The sequence below is a fragment of the Lepidochelys kempii genome, chromosome 7, assembly GCF_965140285.1.
Source record: "Lepidochelys kempii isolate rLepKem1 chromosome 7, rLepKem1.hap1, whole genome shotgun sequence".
Classification (NCBI taxonomy): domain Eukaryota; kingdom Metazoa; phylum Chordata; order Testudines; family Cheloniidae; genus Lepidochelys; species Lepidochelys kempii.
The window spans coordinates 93470737-93492111 of NC_136386.1; the positions used below are offsets into that span (position 1 = coordinate 93470737).

Consider the following 21375-nt stretch of genomic DNA (forward strand, 5'->3'; position numbering starts at 1 on the left):
TCTTGGCAATCAGATTTCTGAAAGTGACACACACACAGAGACAGAGAGAATGAGATTTGAATAGTCAGAAAAGGCTATCAAAATATTATCACAAAGTACTGTATGTATGAAACACCTTTATGTCATTTTAGTCACCTCTGGATGAATCAGTCTGGTTATATCCCAAGGAGTTGATCTTGTAAACAGTCAAGGTTTCAGTTGCAGCAATGTGCATGTAACATTACTGCTTTTTATGATGCCTTTGGCTATTAAATACATTCTACTGTACTCTGAGATACTTAAACAAGCACATTGATTTCAATAAGACTTTGTAAACACTCCCTGTACATCATATTGGATATGATGAACTACTATGCAAAGGTACTTGTAATGAAACCTGTTAAATGGCATTAAAAGGAAATCCAGAATTTTTGGCCATTATAACAGGACACTTAATAAAGTATGACAAAATAGTCACCTTTCACTTATGCACTTACCAATGCCTTTCCCACTTCCAGGACAGAAATTAAAGCAACTTTAATTAACATCCTTCACATTAAAATAATCCCTGCTCTTGAAGTTGCTAATATTATCTATTCTGGCTCACTAAGAAGGGTGACTGTGGGGCAATTTACATAACTATTTTTGGATTATGTGCAGGAATTACAACCCAGATCATGCAGGAGGTCAAACTAGATGATGATAATGGTCACTGCTGGCTTTAAAATCTTTGAATATGAAAAGTGAACAAATCTACAAATGACTGGAAATGCTTTAAGCAAGTGGCTGCCTACTGCATTATGAACTTAAATGAAGGCACTAGGAAACCTTTCAAACACAGATACCAGCCAGCCATCAACACAGGCGACTACAGATAGCAAATAGTCAGAAGCGCAGGTTTTGCTGTACTCTCATTTGCCAGGTTTAAGAATTCTGTGTATCATATTGTGAATAACCACAGCAAACTACCTAATAATACCAAGAGAGATTCTTCCTTGGCAAAATCATGGGTACAGGACATAGGTATTGGGGCCTGATCCCCGAGACGCTAAAAAGCCTCCTGAGATGTACTAAGTCCCTTCCATTTCCCATTGATTTCAGCACTTCCCAGGACTGGGCCTTTAGCAAAAGCAGCAAATAAGCCCCACAGGCCCTTGCACTGTCCTCAGCTGTAGCAGGGATGTCACTTTTGAATATAAGATAGTATGTAGCTAGGAATGAGTTCACAAACAGCCTGACTGCATGATGCAAAGGTATAAAACATTGGGCATGACTTCAGTAGAAAATTGGAGAGCATGTAGCAAATGGTAGTAAAGCTAAACACAAATACTTTTCTCAGCGAAGTCTATGGCAAACTCTACTGGGGCAGGCCCTGTTTGTTCAGTTCTGGGTGAAGATAAAAACAGTGGAAACCCAGACTGGAAAATAAAACAGGAACAGAAGAGCAACAGCAGTTGCAATTTGCATAATTGCAGCAATATTACTGAGGAAAAAAACAAGATGCTGTCAGTCAAGAACGAGCAAAAGAGAAAAAAAGTATGTGCAAAGAGCCTGAGAATTCTGGGACTACCATGGGAAAGAAGGCAAGATTTTTTTTTTTAAAATCTTCTTGAAAGATGATCACTGGTACCTTTGTCACTGGATGTGAAGGAGGATCTCGCATTTAGTTGGTATGCGGCTACCAAATACTCCAGAGCTAAATGAATACTGGTCTCAGTACTCCATGATATGGCCAGGAACCCTAGGGTGGAGCTGAGCAAGAAAAATATTTTGTACAAAGAAAATAATCATTGCTTTGCCCAGGTACACAAGCCAAAAGGAAGGCTCCAGGAAAAAAAAGTATTTTCTCCAAGAGAAAAGTTAGGTGGTATTTAGCCACCAAAACTGAGAGTCCAGCATAATGAGGTGTTTTGGGGAATACTGAAGAGGCAGTGAGCTCTCGGATATGAACAAAAGGATTTTTTTCTAGCAGTTAGAGCAAGGGCCTGGAAGGGAAGGCTCTTGGAGAGCTTTTCAGGGTCTCATTGTTGGTCTCTATGAGTTTTGGCAAGTAATTTAAGCTCCCCTTAATTAAGTGATTAATTTATTGCCCAAGAACGTTGTTAATGTAGATTTAAAATTGACCAGCAATGCCTAATATACTTCCAAAATATTGACTGCATCTATATGTAAACCTGGAACTAGAGAGTTAAGGTACACCTCAGCCACATGCTCTCCAACTGCCCTTCACTGTGTTAGGAACAGATGTCTTGATTGGTGCAGGGTTTACTTGCAGTAGATTGACACAGATCACGCTGCAATGACAAAGATCATGGACCCTCGTTTCTGCATAGAGTTATATCAGTTGGGCAGGGAGGGGAGCACCATAGTCTATTCTTGCTGTGGGGATCTGTAACTATCTGGTAGCATATATGCACTGCAAGGCAAAGGTAAGTGCAGGTGAGGTTCGGGGGAAATCTTTAAGAGAAGGGTCAAGTTGGTTGACAATCTGGGTTGGTTGTTCAGAGTAGGTGAAGTGGTTGAGTATAGGCCAAATGTAGCTAGCTGTTATTCACTAAGCCTGTCCTAAATAGCATTTTTGTCATAGTGAGGACATGATATGCCAGTTTCTCATACTGTACCCATGTGGTGTGTCCCCACAGTACTCCATAGCCTCTAGACAAATACAGTGCTATGATATCTGTCAAAGGGTTGCTAAAGTTGCAGACTTGGGCTGATGTGCATTGCAACTCTGTATTTCCTTGTTTTTAAGAAGTTTAAATTTGTTTGTCCATAACTTTTGTGACAGAATCAGGCCAGAAGGCTACAGGAGAGTGTTAGAAGGCAGATATATTAGTCCCAGATTAAGCAGGTCCATTTTCCCTGGGTAAGGTAACAGGGGCAGTTCCAGAACAAGAAGGAACTTGCTGGAATCAATTAGGGCAGGCTGGCTAATCAGGGCACCTGAGTTTAAAAGGGACCATACTTCATTTTGTGGCATGCGTGCGAGGAGCTGGGAGCAAGAGGCACTAGGAGCTGAGATTGAGAAGGCATACTGCTGGAGGACTAAGGAGTACAAGCATTATCAGACACCAGAAGGAAGATCCTGTGGTGAGGATAAAGAAGGTGTTGGGAGGAGGCCATGGGGAAGTAGCCCAGGGAATTGTAGCTGTTGCACAGCTGTTCCAGGAGGTGCTCTAGACAGCTGTAGTCCACAGGGCCCTGGGCTAGAACCCAGAGTAGAGGGTGGGCCTGGGTTCCCCCCATCCCCCCAACTCCCTATTGGATACAGGAGGAGTTGACTTGGACTGTGGGTCCCACCAGAGGGGAAGGTCTGCCCCCACAGAAACTGCGGGGATTGTTCTCCTTCCTTTTCCCCATGCTGGCCAGTGATGAGGTTAGCTGAGTGAACGGCAGGTTTGAGCCACTAGCAAAATTGGCCAAACTGAAGGCTGCCGTGAATTACTGAGGGAAGCAAATCTGCCAATAAGCGCAGGACCCACCAAGGCAGAGGAGGAACTTTGTCACACTTTGTACTTCCTGGTTTTCAGATGTTTAACTGTGGTTAAAACCAACATTCCGGAAGCATGTGAGGCACGACCAGTCAACCTTAACTTAGTGTGAATGAAGCTTTTGGCCAGAGACTTTCCTTTGTTTTTTGAGGAAGTGGTGATAGTAGTGAGGAGGGCATGGTGGAGGTGCACCTCTGATTGGGGGAGGGGGGCAGAAAGAGGCTTCCTTGGAACACTTCATTGCCACTTAACTACAAGCTCTTCTTTCCTCCTGGCCCCTCTATGCCCAGTACGGTTACAGGTGCCATAGGAAAGAAGGCAGGTGTGAGAACTCATGGGCTGCGAGGTGCACATCTACCATCTAGAGGCAGCAAGAGGGGAAGGAGGAGCCCCAGACTCAATATTCTACTTCAGGAGCTAGTTTAGGGGAAATGCTCTACATCAAAGGAGGTCAGTCTTCACTGGAGAAAAAAAATGTGTTTTCACATTGCAATAACTAATCAATAACTAATGCCAGATAGGCTGTATACATCATGATAGCTAACAGACACAAGGCACAGGTAGTTTTCAACCTCTGTGGGTACGTCTACACTGGCAGTACTGGGTTTACAATGGCACCAGTGATGCCATGGTGCCAAGCCCAGGCTCCGAAGGGGTTCCGGCCTGGCGTACTCCACTTTGGCTGCACTCTGAGTCTACGCTAGCTCTTCTCCACCTCCATCCCCTGCCCCCCACCCACCATTTGCTCCTGTTGGCTCGCAGGCTAACTGAGGGCCTGTCTCTGCCCCCTGGATCTCACTGCAAATCCATCTCGTGGCTGTCTCTGCTGCCCACCACTTGTGAGGGGCTCCAGCTGCCCCCGACCCCAGAGCCAAGCTGCCTGGGACCAGTGGGGAAGCTGGGCCAGTCTTGGCTAGTGTGGAGGGCAGTGGCAGCGCTTGGCTGGGCCCCTCCAGGGTGACCATACTTCCTAATGGGACAGGCAGGGGCTCACCTGAGCCGCCCCCACTCCCTGCAGGGCTTGGTAGAGCCACCATCACCTGGGCTGACCACCCCTCCCAGCTTGATGCCCTGTGCTGCCCGCATCTGGGGCTGAGAGCTGGAGCCTTGTGCTGCCTGGCTGGGGGCTCCTGAGCCCCGCCAGCTCCACGCTGCCAGGGCTGGGGACCACCCCCTCCTCCCCCAAGCTCCGTGCGCCATGGCCAGGGGTTAGGGCTGTCCCCCCGCCCCCCGACCTTCCCGCACTGCTGACAGGGCCTGGGGCTGACCCCCCAAGCCCCGCTGCCTGGCATCTCACGTCACCATCACCCACCACACACATTCCTTTGCACCCCACTAAGGTGGTGGACCTGACTTTTTTGGTAAACCGGGCATGTGTTCGTTTGCTCTTGCCAACTGATCAGAGCAAACAGGACAAATGCCTGGTTTTGTCAAAAGAAAGTCGGGACAGCTGGGACAGAGCTTAAAAAGGGGACTATCCTGGCTCTGGCCAAAATGGGACAGATGGTCACCTTACCTCCAGGCAAGTGAGTCCTGAGAGAGCCTTGCCAGGGCAGGGGCAGACGGTGGCCTGGCAGATCACACCACTCCCGAGAGACCAGAGCAATTCCTCGTTCTGGCACTGGACTGGCCCTGGCCGCACTGCCAGTTCAGCCTGGCAGACATAGTCACCTCCCAGCAGGGCTGGTGAGTGTGGCCAGGGGTCAGGGTGTGGGGGAGTGGGTTTCTGGGAGAGGGGGTCTAAGAGAGGGTGCTGGGCTGTGAGGTTGTGGGGCAGGAGGGGAGGTTTGTGTGTTTTGGCATGCTAGGCAGTAGGAGTGGTCTTTGGGGGAGGTCTGTGTGAGTTGAGGTGCTGGGCAGTGGTGGGGGGTCTGAGTGAGGTACTGTGTAGTTGTGGGGAAGTGCACTGGACAGTGAGGAGTGGGGGAGATCTGTGTGTATTGGGGTGTTAGGGAGTGGGGGTTCTGTGTGGGCTGCTGGGCAGTTGTGGTGGGCTGTGGGAGAGGGTGCTGGGCCATAGCAGTGGGGTTGTGCAGAGGTGTGTGTGGGAGTTGCTGGGAACTTGTGATAGTGTGCAAGGCGCTGTGCATTTGTGGTGGAGTGGTCTGTGGTGGGGGGCACTGAGCATAGTAGGTCTGGGAGCTGCTGGGCATATGGAGTCGGCAGGGGGGTGGGGGTTTGGGTGCTGTGTGACATGACGTGGGCCCACCCCCAAGGGGAAGGGGCAAGCTGGCAGCACAGGTCAGTGTGCGTCTGGTGACTGCCAGTTTGTATACAGTGCCCTTGCACTGGGCTGGGCAGAGCAGGGCTGCCCCTGCCATGCCATGCCCCATTGCCCCTCGCTCTGGGCGCTGACCTACCCTCACCGTGATCCATTGCCCCCAGGGGGACCCACAAATATGTTTGGCGCCGGGCCCATAAAAGGTTAATCTAGCTCCCTACACTGGAATAAAAGACCCGTAGCATGACTGTGTCTGGCCAGGTCACCTAACTGGGGCTCATGGGACTCAAGTTGCAGGACTAAAAATTGTTGTGTAGACATTCAGGCTCTGGCTGGAGCCTGGGCTCTTTAATCTACCCTTCTCACAGCATCCCAGAGCTCAGAATCCAGCCTGAATGTCTGCACAGCAGTTTTACAGCCCTGCAGCCTGAGCCCCATGAGCCCAAGTCAGCAGACCACAGGTGTTTAATTGCTGAGTAGACTTATCCAAAGGAGCTAGCTGAGGTCAACCCAATACCTATGCTATTGCCCACAATCACAATTCAGATGTTATGAACTCCACGTAACTCACCTGGCCATGACAGGAAGTAGGTAACAGAATACCTGGGGACTAGGGAAGAGCACACGTTCTCGCCTGCAGAAACTACCCAAGCACTTGGGAAAAGGAGGTAGGGTCCAGCTATGTGCTTTTTCCTGGAGAAAGTAAACTCTTCTCTGCCTGGAAATGGTTGAAGCCTTGAGTCAGTAAGGAGTCCACTTCGTTCTTGGAAGAAAATACGTGTGGTCCACATGACCTTAGATAGCTTCTGGGCAAGAAGGCCTTTGTTTTATTCCTGAACAAAGGGTCTGATTCTTTCTTACATCTCTTTGTCTGCCAGGGATTTGGCTATGTTTACATGAGAAGCCAATGACTGTTTTATGATCTCATGACAACCAGGAAGAGTTTAATTGAAAAAAGGGATAGCTCAGTTTATTTACTTCTCTAGAGAAAGACTGTTCCCGGAAGGAGGGACCTGTTGGACTGCACAGTGCTTGTTTTGTTGGGCGCACCTGACCCAGCAAAGACCCTTGTTTTGGTTACACCATCTATTGCAGAGCTTGATTGTTTGGGGCTGTGGGAAGTCATCCAGTGCACCTGTATCACAATGGGTAAATAGTACTTATCAACTTAATAGGTGTGCTGTGCTGCTTAATGTTTGCTAAGTTCTCTGAAATCATAAAATTAGGGATGTTGACTCTTCACCATGACAAAAGGCTTCAAGCTCATTGGTGACTCAACCCTCGTCTCCATAAAAACACTTTTTTTTCTGTGCAACTTTAGGTTTTTTGTTTTTAACATAAATTGTCTTGTGTCCCCACACAAATGATATTTGTTTTCCTTTTTATCCTTCATCTTATTCTGCAATAAGTTATATGCTTTGGCAGTGACATAACTATTTTGGAAGGAGTAAGGTTGCTGCTGTAAGGAGTAAGTAACAGCTGTAAGGTTTGTTTGGATGCAGCTCCATTTTGAATTAACTATACTGCTTTAGGTAGTCCTCCACTGCTGTCCCACAGTGCATTGCTTCACATCTGGATTGGGTTGTCTGGGTTTTGGATTGGGCTGTCTGGTGATACCCTCCATTACTCTGGGATTACCTTGACCAGATGTCCCCCCCCCACCCCGTTTAAATGCTGGCACACAGCCAAGCACATCTCCAGCATGTAGTAAGTTCACAGACACCAAGTCCATTAGCATTAGTATGTTCCATGCTTCTATGTGATTATGTCAGGAGATCTTGGATGTTCTTGCACTCTGGGGAGAAGAGCAGGTTCATGTTTATCTTTCTAATAGTCACTGGAATGCCAAGCTCGATCAGTGGTTAGAGGAGCAAATGTAGGAGAAGGCATACTCCTGGGACACATGCCAGTGCCAGTGCCAAGCCAAGTAGCTGCAGGCAGCAGAATTACAAAGCTGTCCAAGACCTCTGGCAAAGCTCCCAGTACATGTGCTTACTATGAGGAACTGGAATGGATTTTTGCCTGAGAGGCCATCACAGAAACCTGGTTCATGTTGGATAGTTTGGTCATGGCTCATGATGAGACAGATATACCTTCAGAAACCACAAAGGCAGCAACAGTCTCTGACCAGGAGGAAATTCACTTAGACAGCCAAGATGTATTTGGCATCTTCCATATGGTGATTCCACAGAGGGCCTCTCAATTGGTGCTCTGGTACTGCAGCTCTGTGCCAGGAAAATGGCCTTCTTCTTCCTGAAGTACTGAAGCCACTGCAAGTGACACCAGGTCTGCAACACTACCCTGTCCCACCAATCAGTCCTGGCTGACTTGGCCCAGAAGTGATGTTCCCCTGAGTGAAAGTGGTCCAGGAAAATGTCAGGCAGCCATAACCACTGGGATTCATCATTCTGCTCCTCTAGCAATGTTTATGCAGTGTCATGGTGGTGATCTTCCATCTCCTCCAAAGCTACTCCAAAGCCATTGCCGATGCATCTGGAGCACCCTGTTTGAATTCATGATGGTTAGGATGGCAGGGTTCAGCACGGATCCCAATCTGCTGTCTGACGTCAGTCTAACAATTTATTTGAAACTGAAACAGTTTGAAAATTGTGCTGGCTTGTGAAAACCAGACTAATTATGGGATCCAGTGGCAGGACTCATGGAAGTTTGATACCCTCCCCCAGCCCAAGTCCTAGACATCCACTAGGTAGCCCACAATAAACAACCATACTGCACTGAATCTAGAGGCTGATGAATGCTGTGCATTTATTTAAAAAAAGTGCAGTGCTGTGCATTTTCTATGATTTGTAAGGGAAGTAGCTTAAGCGTCTTGAGACAAAGCAGTGTGGATATTTTTTTCAGTTGAGTTATACCTCTATACTTATAGCAGGAAAAAATTATGTACCAGGAAAAGACCCACCTTTCCTGTAGGTAAGGCCTCAGACAGCAATGGAGGCTCACAATTTGCTCCCAGTAATTCATTGGTATTGCAGGTGTAAACATTTCCTTTATATAAACTTCTTTTTCTTAGCCTTTATTGTTGGTCAGCCTTGCCTCATCCTCTGCTCGCTTGTATAACACCCAGCCAATTTAGATTGCAAACTATTCAGCACAAGGACGTAACTAAATCATATATTCTATAAAGTTCTGTGCACATATGATGTTCTAAAACTAATAGTAATTAAATATTTATCACCAGCTGGATTTCCTGTCTAGCTAACAGAGCTAAATTTATGTATGTTTAAAGTACTTTGGCTGGAGGTTGTTAGCATTATTGTGCCTCAGTGACTTTACCAGTGGCATAGAAAACACTTTAAAGAATAATGAAATTTTAGTATAGAGTGATGGAAGTGGCTCCATAGCTAAAACTGAAGCTACTGTTGTATTATCAATCTGATTTTTTCAGGCTCTCCCAACTCTAAAATCTCCCAAAAAAACCTGATCTCACATAGAGCATGATATGTCAGCACAGATCATTACTCGGAAGCTGAGTGAAAAAAAACAAAAAAGAAGTTTAAAGTAATAGGTCTCAATCCTGCAACATGGGGGTCAAAGAACAGGAGACATCTGAGGTGAGAACAAGGGTTGGATGTGCAGGTGATAAGTAGAGGTTTAACAGTGTGCATGCTCACACACTCTCTATTGCACACACTAGCCTAATGGATCAATTTATGATCTAGGACAGAGGCTCTCAACCTTTCCAGACTACTGTACCCTTGAAGAGTTTGATTTGTCTTGTGTACCTCCAAATTTCATTTCACTTAACTTACAAAATCAGATATAAAAATACAAAAGTGTCACAGCACTCTATTACTGAAAAATGGATTACTTTCTCATATTTACCGTATCATTATAAATCAATTGGAATATAAATCTTGTACTTACATTTCAGTGTATAGTATACAAAGCAGTATAAACAAATCATTATCTAGGAAATTTTAGTTTGTACTGACTTCGCTTGTGCTTTTTATGTAGCCTGTTGTAAAACTAGGCAAATATCTAGATGAGTTGATGTACCCCCAGGGGTACATGTACCCCTGGTTGAGAACCACTGATCGAGGATACAGCTGCTGTGATTAGGAATGGATCAAAAAAAGGACAGTTTTGCTGCTGGTGTGGTGCATGCTGGCACAGCTGCTTCTTTGCACAGGACTCCATGAGGCAACCCACCGGCCCTGCTCCCTGCCTAAAGCCCCAGCTCCCGGAGTCATGAGAGTACATCAGATTCTAAGCTTTTAGTCCTGATTGTTTATCGGGTCTAGAAGAGCCCCTAGCTCCTGGGAATATGGATTTATGTGCCCTGGAGAGTTGCCATTCAGTTCAGCTGTGTGTATCTGTGCCATTTACTCCATTTTCAAGCAGAGCTAAGCTACACTAGTGGAAATTACTGCTCAAAGTGACTTTGCCTGTCCAGACTAGGAGTTTGGCATCAGGGTAGCTATGTGAGTTCAGGTCATCACTGGCTGACATCAGCCAGTTTGCAGCTGTAGAGCAAGACAAAATAAACTGCTGTACTGCCTCCAGGTGCCATCACTGCTAACTTTGCATATGGTGAAATGATCACATTCATATAGGATTCAAAATAGCCAGGAGGGATGGGATAAATAGTGTAGAATGATGGTTTTGTTACCTATGGCTAACCCTGGTTTTTGTTGGTAATATTATTTTAGTGAAATATATACGCTGTGTACAGTACACATTTTATATACATATTATTACTCCTGAGGGCATTCTGTGCCAAAAAATGAAAAATTCTGCACACAATATTTTAAAATTCTGCAGATTTTGTCAAATAAATGTGGAGGCTCCAGCACGGCATTGGGGAGCACAGGCCTCTGGCTGCACAGAGGTGGGCGATCACTGTCCAGCTCCTCCTCCCCTGGGACACGGATTCAGCAGTGAGGCTGCACCCAACCCTGACACCGCGTAAGGACCGGGCCTGCCCTAGAAACACCCCTGAGCCCTGCCCTTCCGTGCCAGGTGCACTAGGTGTGGGCAAGCAGGCTCAGCAAGGCAGGATTCAAGTGTGGAGGGGCTTAGCATGGTGGGAATCCAGGTGTGGGTTGAGAGGTGTGGGGCAATCTGGGTGCAGGTGAGCAGTAGGGGATCTGGGTGTGGCGGGGATCTGGATGCACGGGATATGTTGGGAGTTTCTGGGTGCAACAATAATGGGATTCTGCAGGGGGATCCAGGTGAATATGGTTAGGGCTCAGCAGTGGGGGGTCTGAGTGGGGCAGGAACAGAGCTCAGCCGGGGGAGGTTGGGTGTGGGGGGGCCCAGTGGAGGTGTCCAGATGCTGGAGGACTGGGGCTCAGTGGCGTTGGGATCCAGGTGCAGCTGGTTGGGGCTGGGTAGGGTGGGGATCTGGGTGCGGGTGGCTCATCGGGGTGCTCCAGGTGCACAGGCAATGGAGTTCGTTGGGGGAGGAGATGTTCTGGGTGCAGGGGATGGGTGAGGCTTGTTGGGAGGGTCTGGACAGATGGGGGAGCAGCTCCCTGTATAGTGACCCCTCCCCCTGCAGCTGAGGAGCAATGGGTGCAGGAAGCGCAGGGGGAGAGGGGTTTGCAAAGCTGGGGGAGAAATCTGGGGGTGGGTCTGACCCAGCCCTGGATGCCATGCAGGGAAAGAGGAATGCCATCCTACCCAGCCCAGCCAGGACTAGCAGCTGAGCCTGGTGCAGGGTAGGAGCCACCAGCCATGTCTTCCCCTTTCCTGCCCCCACCCCACAGTGATTTTCCTCTCTGCCAGCTGCTCTGGGTACCCAAAACATACTGCTGGGGAGGGTCACATGACCGCTTTTGTGGTTTCCCTGTGCTTCCACGTCAAAGTCATTTTTCTGCAGGGAAACAAAGAAATCTGTGGGGTACATTAGCCTCATTAAAAACTGAGGCAAAGTGTTTGTTTAGGTGAATTTTTGAATTCCCTATGAATTTTTTCCCCGTGCTTGGGATACAAGCTTCAGATAATTTCTGTAACTCTGACAAAGTAACTCTAAGCCTCCTCCACCTTCAGATCCTTGAATTCTTCAGTCCAATCCACTTTCCTAACTAATTCCCTTAATTATTTAAAGTTAGCCCTTTTGAAATCAAGGACTCTAGTTAGTGGGTGTGGAACCATAACTCTGAATAAGGTAAAAATCTCAAGTGTAAGAATGTGATCACATAGTAGCTTGTTACCACAGTCTTTAATTTTGTTCAATCCAAACTGGCTGCATAGATTGGAAAGCTCTTTGAGTTGTATCAAAACAGGAGGTGACAGTGCAAGCCTGTTTACAGCATGTGACAGGTCAATATTTAAATGCTTTTTACATCAGCTCTGTTGGCATATTTTCATTGTGTAAGCCTCTGTCCCTTCTCTGCTACACTTTAGAGGGAGAATCTGTTCTCCATAGATTCCTTGAAGACATTGTGTTCTTTGTTTCCATGATTCTTTTCAGGTGAACGGTGATGCATGACCAACTCTAAATGTGTGTGTGCTTCAACTTGATAGTCTTCCTCACATGTATAGTTAAACAATGTGCCTTCTTACTGGATTTTAATTGAATAGTTGTGAACAGATTGTTTATTGCATTCCTAGCATGAAGACATTTATAAAAGTCTTATTTGCACATGGTAAATAAAACAGCTAGGCAATACACTAAAGGAGGTTTTAGCAAAGAAACGGATAAGAACACGGAATTCAAAGATGGACTTGCACGAGCAAACAGATGGTTATGAGTTGAAATGGTGGTTTTTATAGGATGATGATCTTGGTATTTGAAAATAGCTGCAACTGAAGGGTTGCTATGCAACTATTTCATTAAAGAAAAAATATCTGTTCTCACCTATTCTGAATGACAATGTAGTGGCTGGGACAGGGAACAAGCGCGAGAATGACCCTATCGCCTGGTAGGTCCACCACTTACCCAGGGTATAACAGACCAAGTTCCTGCTCCAATGACTGATCAGTTATAAAAAGTGGAACAGCCTCAAGAGGAGAGTGAGGCAAACCCCATGCCAGAATATCCCATAGGCACTCTCCTGCAGGGGGGGAGACAGTCCCAAATGCAAATTTCTGATACATGGTAGGGAGGGGGAAATGACCAGGATCTTCCACATCCCAGGTAAGTGCTCTAACCATTAGGTTAACGCTTATAAAGGAAGCACTACCTTCCTCCCCACACCTTCATTTTGTGAATCATGTTTCCTTTGTTTTTGTGAAAATTCAAAACAAAATGTTTCATTTCAACACTGCTGAAACAGCTGGATTAGTTTTCACTCAAATTCTGAGCTGATTCACTGAAAAATGTCATTTTCAGTTTGACCCAAAACACTTTTTTTTTTTTTTAATTTTTCAAAATAGCCAGTGAATTGAACACCCCATTATTCACCTACCTCTGCTTCAGAGGGACTTAACCAAAGTAGGTGAATGGGCAGCATGATGACAGATGAAGCTCAATATTTATAGATGAAATATTGACAGAATCGGGGGTGGAGGGAGATATGAACTGCTCATATGCTTACAGGTTTCTAAATGAACTATCCATTCAGGAAAGGTACCTGGGCCTCAGAACAACTTGATGAAGACTTCTGCTCAGTGATCAGCTATAGTCAAAAAAGCAAGCTGGATGTTAGGATGCATAAGGAATGGAGTGGAGAATAATATGGAAAATACTATTTATGCTATTATATAAATTGATTGTAAGCACTCACCTGGAATACTGAGTGCAGTTCTGGTCACCCCATTTCAAAAAGGATATTGCAGAAATAAAAGGGGTTCAGAGAAGGGCAATCATTCAATTAGGGGCATGGAAAAACTCATGAAGGAGACTGATTGGGATTGTTTGCCTTAGAAAGGAGACAAGATACAAGTATGTAAAATAACAAATGATGGAGAAGGGAGACTGGGAGCTTCTGTTCTCCCTGTCTCATCACACAAACAAGGTAACAATTCAGAGACATTGAAAGTTAACAAATTCAGTACCGATGAGAAAATACTTTTTCACTCAATGTGTAAATTGGACTGTAGAACTAAGCCACAGAACATCAAAAAGATCAAGAACTTGGTAAGATTCAAAGGAATGGATAAAGGTATCATCCATCATTATAACAGTAAATGCAAACCAAGTTTTGGAAAGAACAAAACCCGTGAATCGTCAAGATTTAAGACATATCTCTAACCATTAGGATGAGACCATCATTGGGGTAGATTATCCCACATCTTTCTACTATGGGATTCTTGTCAGAGACAGGCTATTGGACAAGATGGACCATGGCATTTCCTATGTTCCTAGGCATTCATACGTACGTGGTAAGAAGTTAACCTTTTTATAAAAAAAACCCCCACTGTTCAAGATAAAACCAATTCTAAGAAAGTTCAAGATGAATCTAGTATTTAAGCACTGTTAGACATTTCTAATTACATATCTAGAAGAATCCATCGCAGGTTCAAATAGAGCAAAACTCTAAAATAGAGACAGTTTGGCAAAGGACAAAATTTGCCACGGTACTGCCTTACCAGCATGCAAGCCTTTATTAGTTCCCCTTATTATTTAAAAAAAAAATAAAATAAAGTACAGTGACTTCAGAATGAGAAACCCAACTGCATTTTATTAATATTCCACTTGCAAAATAGGGACTCTTAAAACCCCCCATGGAAGTAAAACAGGTTTCCACGGAAGTCACATTTCCCAGCTTTAAGCGGTAGGGTATAGCAGTGCAAACAGGAGTGTGCTTCATCATCATAAACTGACATTTCAGCTTCTAAAAAGGTGCCTGGTTGCTCTCTGAAACTGGGGCTTCCTATTTTTCAGTAGACTAATAATTGCTGGGAAGAAATTTGTTTTCCACATTTAAGATTGGTTTGAGTAGAGTTTGCTCACTGACCACCATTTCCATAACAGCCCTAGCTCAAGCCAGATTGTTTGATACAATGCTGAGTAAGATGCGCGTTGAAAATACCACCCACCAGTAGGAAAAAACATCTTAACGCCTCTTGTAAAACAATTTACAGTATCAAGATGTTGAACCTATTCTCTAGTGGAATGCAATTATTGTATTAGGGCCAAAACCAAATTTATATAGCCAGTCTCAATTATGGTGGTTCTAGCTATGAGGCCCTAGAAGTATGGCACTCTTCATTTTGAGACCTGTTTATTTGGAACAAGGTAGTTGCGTATGGGAAAACGGAGGAAGACAGTTTATGGGAGTTCGCTGTTATTTCTACTAGCCCCAATACATAGCTTTAATAGTGCAAAAACAAAGTCAGTAGTTTACAATTTTAAAATATTCCTATTTCTGATAAATTCTCGTTCACTGAACTTGTAGTTCCAGATAACTCTTCATAAAAATGCTGAGTGAAATATTTATACAAAGCCAGATAAATTACAATAATTTTCCATTCTTGTTAAATTGGAATATAAAACTGACTTGCTAGTCTTTTATACAACCTTAAAAAAAGGAAAAGGAGTTAAAAAGCCATTATTTCCTTTTGTGGGATAGAATCCTGGCTGCATTTAAAATGCAGTTTACATATGGCAATTCCATTTGGAGCTTAATCTGCACAGAAATCAATATGAGCTAGTAACTCTCTATGCTGGCTTGTTGGATACTGTACTTTACATTTGGGACACTCAAGGAAGCTTTCATCAAGTAGATTTGAACGTTTCAGTGAGGGATTTTTGTCTTTTATTGTCAACATATCTTCAAATGCTGCTTGCAAACCATTTGATGGTTCTGTATGTTCAAATTCTTGGAGTTTCTGAAAAAAAAGTTTTCAATTGAAGCCATTATTGTCACATAAAATTGGCAGCCTAAATTGTACTATACAGGATGCATTTGACAGCACAGTTGTATCCAATAGGTGAAGTCCTGCACACTCACAGCATTTGGGGAGAGAACATTTAAAAATAGTAATGCAATTAGCTGTACAACCACAAATATTGCTGATGGGCTCTCGGTGCAGTCCTAACATTTATTTTAACTCTTTTTCAACCTGACTAGGTTTAAAGGTTGTCCCTTTAAATTATTGTGTATATCAATTTTGAAGGGAAACAAGAAAAGTTGAGCACAATCCAAGAGTATACACCAAAGATGGCTGAACTATTAGTAACTTGTTCTGAAGAGCTTCCAGCACATGAATAGCCGCTGGCTTTCAAACTACATTTACATTGAAGTACAAGGCTGCAGAAATATGGCAGCCCAATATTCTGTAATGAGCAAGTTTCAGGCTGGCTAGTAGTCTGCTGCACTGCATCTAGCAGTTCTACTGCTCTAGGTACACAGAACACTAGCTTCCCTGGCAGCAATTCCATTCCCCACAATGTGTATCAGAAGTGACCACTGCTCCCGTTAAAGCTGAGGGGCACAGGGGTACCAAAGACATGAATAGTGCTTCCCCACCCACCAACCAGTATACAGCTAACTGCTGTTCTTAGGGCACGGCCTACTGCTTTAACTGAGACAACAAGAGGGTGGCCTGCAGGAGCATGGAAGACATACAGCATTCAGGATAAGATACCGCAGAGTGTAAATATCGTGTTTTTTTTACCCTTTCTTGTGAAGTGTTCTGTTCTACCATTTTACAGTGGGGTTGGGAATGAAGGAATGAGCACCTCTGAGGAAAACAAACATTTTTATTCCAGTACCGTTTGCCTGCAGCACCAGTCTTTCGCATGACTGCAGAGGCCATGGTATTAGTCTCTTAAACTGGCTTAAGATAAAACTACTGCAGTGCTAGTGCCATCCTTCCGTGCCTCTTGCTCAAGTGGCTTTTGGAGCTGGGGGTGGCAAAATGAAGAACAGATCAGTCTCTGACACATGACACATACTGCTATTTACCTTAGGGTTACACAGCCACCCGCCACCGTACGAACTGCATTAGAGGGAGCAGCAGCCAGCTAAGGGAGCAGTGTATGTGTAAGTGATCTAAACTAACTGAACAAACCTAATGAAGAGAAGTGTGCACTAAACCATGACCAATAAGCAGCTTCAAAAAAAATTCTAGTCTCGGATACACTATCAGGGGAAGGAGCACTTCAGGAGAATCACCTAGCCAGGGGTTTACTAAGTTACTCTCACCTACTCCTCAGTTTTTCTATTGAGTGATCTACAGGCTTTGGGGTTTATTCTCTCACTGATGAGTGCAAGCAGCTCCATCACTTATAGGAGTTCCATGCATATGTACACAAATCAGACCCCTGGTAAAGGCAGACTGCTTGAATTCAGTTGTGAGTCATTCAGCACTCACCAAGGGCTCCAGTCGTGTTATTTGCTCCCTTGCCTTGCGTAGCTCCTTAAGAACTTTATTCAACTGATGCTGCAAGTTCTGGCGATCAAGCTTTTCATTCTCAAAATCTGTAGTACACATTTGGATCTGGTGAATCCAATGAGAAAAAATGAGAAGTTACAGAGCTAGAACTACAGAATAAGAATGACTATTGGACATAAGTTTCAATTTTTGACTGTGGTTGCACATTAATCTATTAAATTTTAAGCTGCAACACTTTGCTCTAAAGAGGCTGAAAATGGCATTAGCCACTGCAGACTACAGTATGACAACATGGCAATGTGGGTGGGAAAGGTATCCCACGTCTCAGGGGAAGCGTCCGGCCATTGGCTTTATGTATTGCACATGTATAACTCCTATTAATACGAATGTCATCTGCGCTTGCATATTGTGAACATGCTTTCCATTAAAATATATAGAATTTTAAGGAGACACAAGACTAAGGAGTTTCATAAGATACTATCCGGTAACAGACAGACTTGCTACGAGGCCATTGAAGATTTACAGATGTCAAAAAAATCAAAACACAATATAAATATAGAAAATACAAGAACAATAGGCCATTAGCTGACAAAAAGCATCTTCTACAAACATTAAGGAATGTGGACAGAATTTAATCCAACCACTAGTAAATGGTGTCAATATGCTAAATGATGTTAGAAAGCAGCTGAGTACTAAGATAACAATATTATTCTAAGATTCCATCAAAAGGACAGCTGTATCCAGAACGGGCATCCTGACCTTTGATTCTAGTTTCCCATGTTCCACAAACATCAGTCATCCTCTTCATATACCAGTTACTCCCTCAGGCATAACATTTTCAGCAAGCAGCCATGTTTACTCTGCCCCCAATTACTAATTTTTGTGTGGTCATTAGATAGTAAATAGCTGAAAGCTGCTGTTACCCTTTGGGAACGAAACAGTTTTCCATCAGGACATACGACAAGTATGTAAAATAAGTCTTTTAGCATTTTTAAGACTGTAGCAGGGTGGTCATCTGCTCTTGCCCTGAAGGGCTTGAAATCAGACCTGGGAGAGGGCTGTGGCAGGGAAGGAAAAGCAGGGCTGATTGGGAGAAGTAGCCTCAGCTGGGGGCCACACCCCAATCAGGCCCTGACTGGTTTAATCAGGGTCCAGTTGGCCCTTATAAGAGGGCAGTGGGCCAGGAGCACACAGAGTCTCCTCTAGCTATGGAGGGAGATAGGCCTGGCTGCTGGGGAATGCACCAGGGTACCTGAGGTGAAGCAACGCTGGGGAAGGCCAGAGGAGCTGGGAGGCTCCAGACTGGAAAAGCTGCAGGCCTGGCAGATGGCCTAAGACAGGGTACTGGGGTTGCAACAGGGCAGCCCAAGGGTAGGCGGAGGCAGCAGGTCCAAACCCCCCTTGCCTATGATGACTGACTTATACAGACTGCAGTTGGCTCCAGTGAAAGGGGGCTAGATGGTGACTGGCAGTAACCCATAGGCTGAGGCAAAGTGGGGATAGAGGGTTGGAGGTTCTCCGGGGAGGGGAGACCCAGATCTGTGGGGTATTGCCTGGAGGGGCAGCACCCCAGGTAAAAGGGCACCGGGGTCCGGGAGGGACACTGGCAGAGGGCGCTCCGGAGCTGGTAAAAAGAGTTAATTTTCAGACAGCCAGCAGGCAGCGCCGCTGGGTGAGTCTGCACCCCATTGCAAAAGACATTGTCTCCTTTCAATACCATCATCTAAAACAGGGGTTCTCAAACTGGGGGTTGGGACCCCTCAGGGGGTCACGAGGCTATTACATGGGGGGGTCACGAGCTGTCAGCCTCCACCCCAAACCATGCTTTGCCTCCAGCATTTATAATGGTGTGAAATATATAAAAACATGTTTTTAATTTATAAGGGGGGGGTCACACTCAGAGACTTGCTATGTGAAAGGGGTCACCAGTACAAAAGTTTGAGAACCATTGATCTAAAACCTGGGGAGCAAGCTTGTTTCCACTAAATTCAATGGTAGAAGCATAGACTCCAATGGGCCAGGAGTTCACTCCAGGGTTTTTTCCCCACACACATTTGTTTTGATTGGTTGGATGGTTTTCATTTTGTTAAATGTTAGGGGTTGAATACATTTCATCTATATTTTAGGACTAATGTTTGAGTTGCTGCACAAAATTACAACTGTATAAATGGTGCAGTTTCTCTTTACACAGTGCTATAAATTAATGTGTCTGTAGGAGAGATTTTGAAGTCTTAAGTGTTTGAACATACTACTGAAAACTATATGGCACAACCTTTGGTTAGAAAATAGAAACAACTGTCACCAACATTTTTCTCTAAGTGAAACAAAGACAATGTTGAAAGACATCCATACTGCAAACTTGACTTTGCTGATCTGTTCAACTTGGGTCCCAACACTACACTGACCATTTTCTAAACAGTACATGGGTGCACATATTAATTTTATACACACACACTCTATCTTTAAAAGATATGAATTAAAAAAATAAGTTGATAAGTTTAGACAGCAAGAAGACTGCAGGGAAATACAAGGAACAGAACTATTGAGATCAGCGTTTTATTGGGAAAACACACATTTTAGTTTGTCTGTTCTTAGAGAGTGTTGAAGTTAATTGTTTTAAAGATAGAATATTAGATTTTCATTTTAATTGGCATATTATAGTTCACATGTTTATATTTCACTATTAATTACATAGGCCTGGTAGCATCTGCTTAAATTACTGTACTAAATTTCTATAGTTCCTTTGTTACAAATTTGCTCCGACAAAATAATTCAGTGATGTGAACAGTCAGAACAAGAGCTTATTTCTTTAAAGTGGTTGGAAGGAGAGGTTGTCTATAGAAATAGAGTTCATTTATAACACTGCATAGATTTAAGATTGTAAGGAAGTGTCCATATGATTTCAGAATAGCTTTAAAGCAAGAGTGATTTTATCCAAAGCCTGCATGTAATCAGTAAGCCTGTAATTAGATTGAAATTACCACCAATAATGTACTACAGAGTACAGCAATAATATGAAAGGCAAAGATTACTTTGCTACATGTGGGGAAATCTACCACATCAATACTTTGACAAGGGTTAACTGGGCAACTAAAAATTCATATAGAATTTTTGCAGCCTCCTGTCAGGCAAGTCTCACATTTATATCTGAACTTTGTTCTCACATGCATTATATTGAGAAAGCTCCAATGATTGAATATGAATGAATTGCTGCTTTTATCAGCCATCAACTACCAGTTCTTAACCTACACTTTGAGGATGTCATATTTTAAAAAACCTTATGTGCATAATCAAGTAATATTAATGCATGTGACTCTTAAAAACCTTAGATTTATTAAATCAACTAGAACTTTAGAATGTAATTTGGTACCTGTTGTTCCAACAAAGCTATCCTGGTGTGTTCTTCTTGTTGTTTTAACAAAGATTTATGAAGAAATTGGACCTACAATGTGGAAAGAAGGCACTTGTAAGCAATAACTTCTACATATAGTAATTATTATATCTCAAAGAATGACTGACTTTTTTAAAAAACAAGATTAGCTAGAAGTTTACATATTCCAGTGCTAAAGGAAATCTCTCATACATAGTATCCAAGCCAACTGAACTTCCCTCCACTCTTCTTTAGTGAAATGAAGTCCCACGGAGGGGAAAGACGTTTCCTGAAAGCTTTTCTAGGTGATTAGAATCCAAATCAATATCTACTGAAGTAAATGGAAAGCTTATTGACGTCAACAGGCTCTACATCAGGTCCTTGGAATCCAGGAAATTAATTCCATGTTACCACATGCAAATATTCCTTTCCTCCAAGTACCTGAGTCCAGTACCTGGGTAATAGCCACAAGCAGTTTAGCTCCAGTAACTCTTACAGCCTTAGAGAATTAGCTAAACTCTACAGATTTCTCTTGGCCCCACAGCATCCAGATGCCACTAGGGCTGCAGTTGCCTACTTCAGCACCTCCCCTGCTTGTCCAGGCTCACACCCAGGTTCCTGGTCAATATCCAGATTTGCCTCCCTTTGGACCTTATATACAGTTTGCATCAGGTCCATAGTTCCAGCTGACCTAAAGTCCAAAGGGAGTCCAGCTGTGAGCAGTCAGGCAGTACAGACAGTGCTGTGTCCTGTACAAGGAAACCAATTTACAATACCGAAAATCTGATCCTGATGAAAACATTTCAGCAGGGCTAGCCAAAGCGTAAACTAGTCACAATAAATTGCTTGAATTTAAATTGTGCTTTGCATAATGACTATTACAGAAAGTTTAGTCTTACTTAATTGTTGTTTTATCCATTGTACCCATGAGCTGTTTGGTGTAGGCATATAGCTTTCCATAAAATATATCAGTGGAATCCATAGCAATCATGTTAACTAGTACTTCTGGCAAACGACTGTCCTTTCACAAGCAATGCTCCCACAGAGGGGAAAAAGTGCTAGAACAA

The 21375-nt window shown here is 44.0% G+C and overlaps 1 protein-coding gene across 1 annotated transcript in view; it reads right to left on the reverse strand.

The window, feature by feature from the left end:
* Positions 1 to 15063: 15063 nt before the first annotated feature.
* CEP55 (centrosomal protein 55) overlaps positions 15064 to 21375 on the reverse strand; it is a 43081-nt gene continuing 36769 nt past the window's right edge. The window contains exons 7-9 of the mRNA XM_073353865.1: positions 20309 to 20380; positions 16918 to 17043; positions 15064 to 15429 (exon numbers count right to left, since the gene is read on the reverse strand). Coding sequence (XP_073209966.1) covers positions 15223 to 15429; positions 16918 to 17043; positions 20309 to 20380 — 405 coding nt within the window. The 3' untranslated portion in view covers positions 15064 to 15222. The remainder of the gene's footprint in view (positions 15430 to 16917; positions 17044 to 20308; positions 20381 to 21375) is intronic.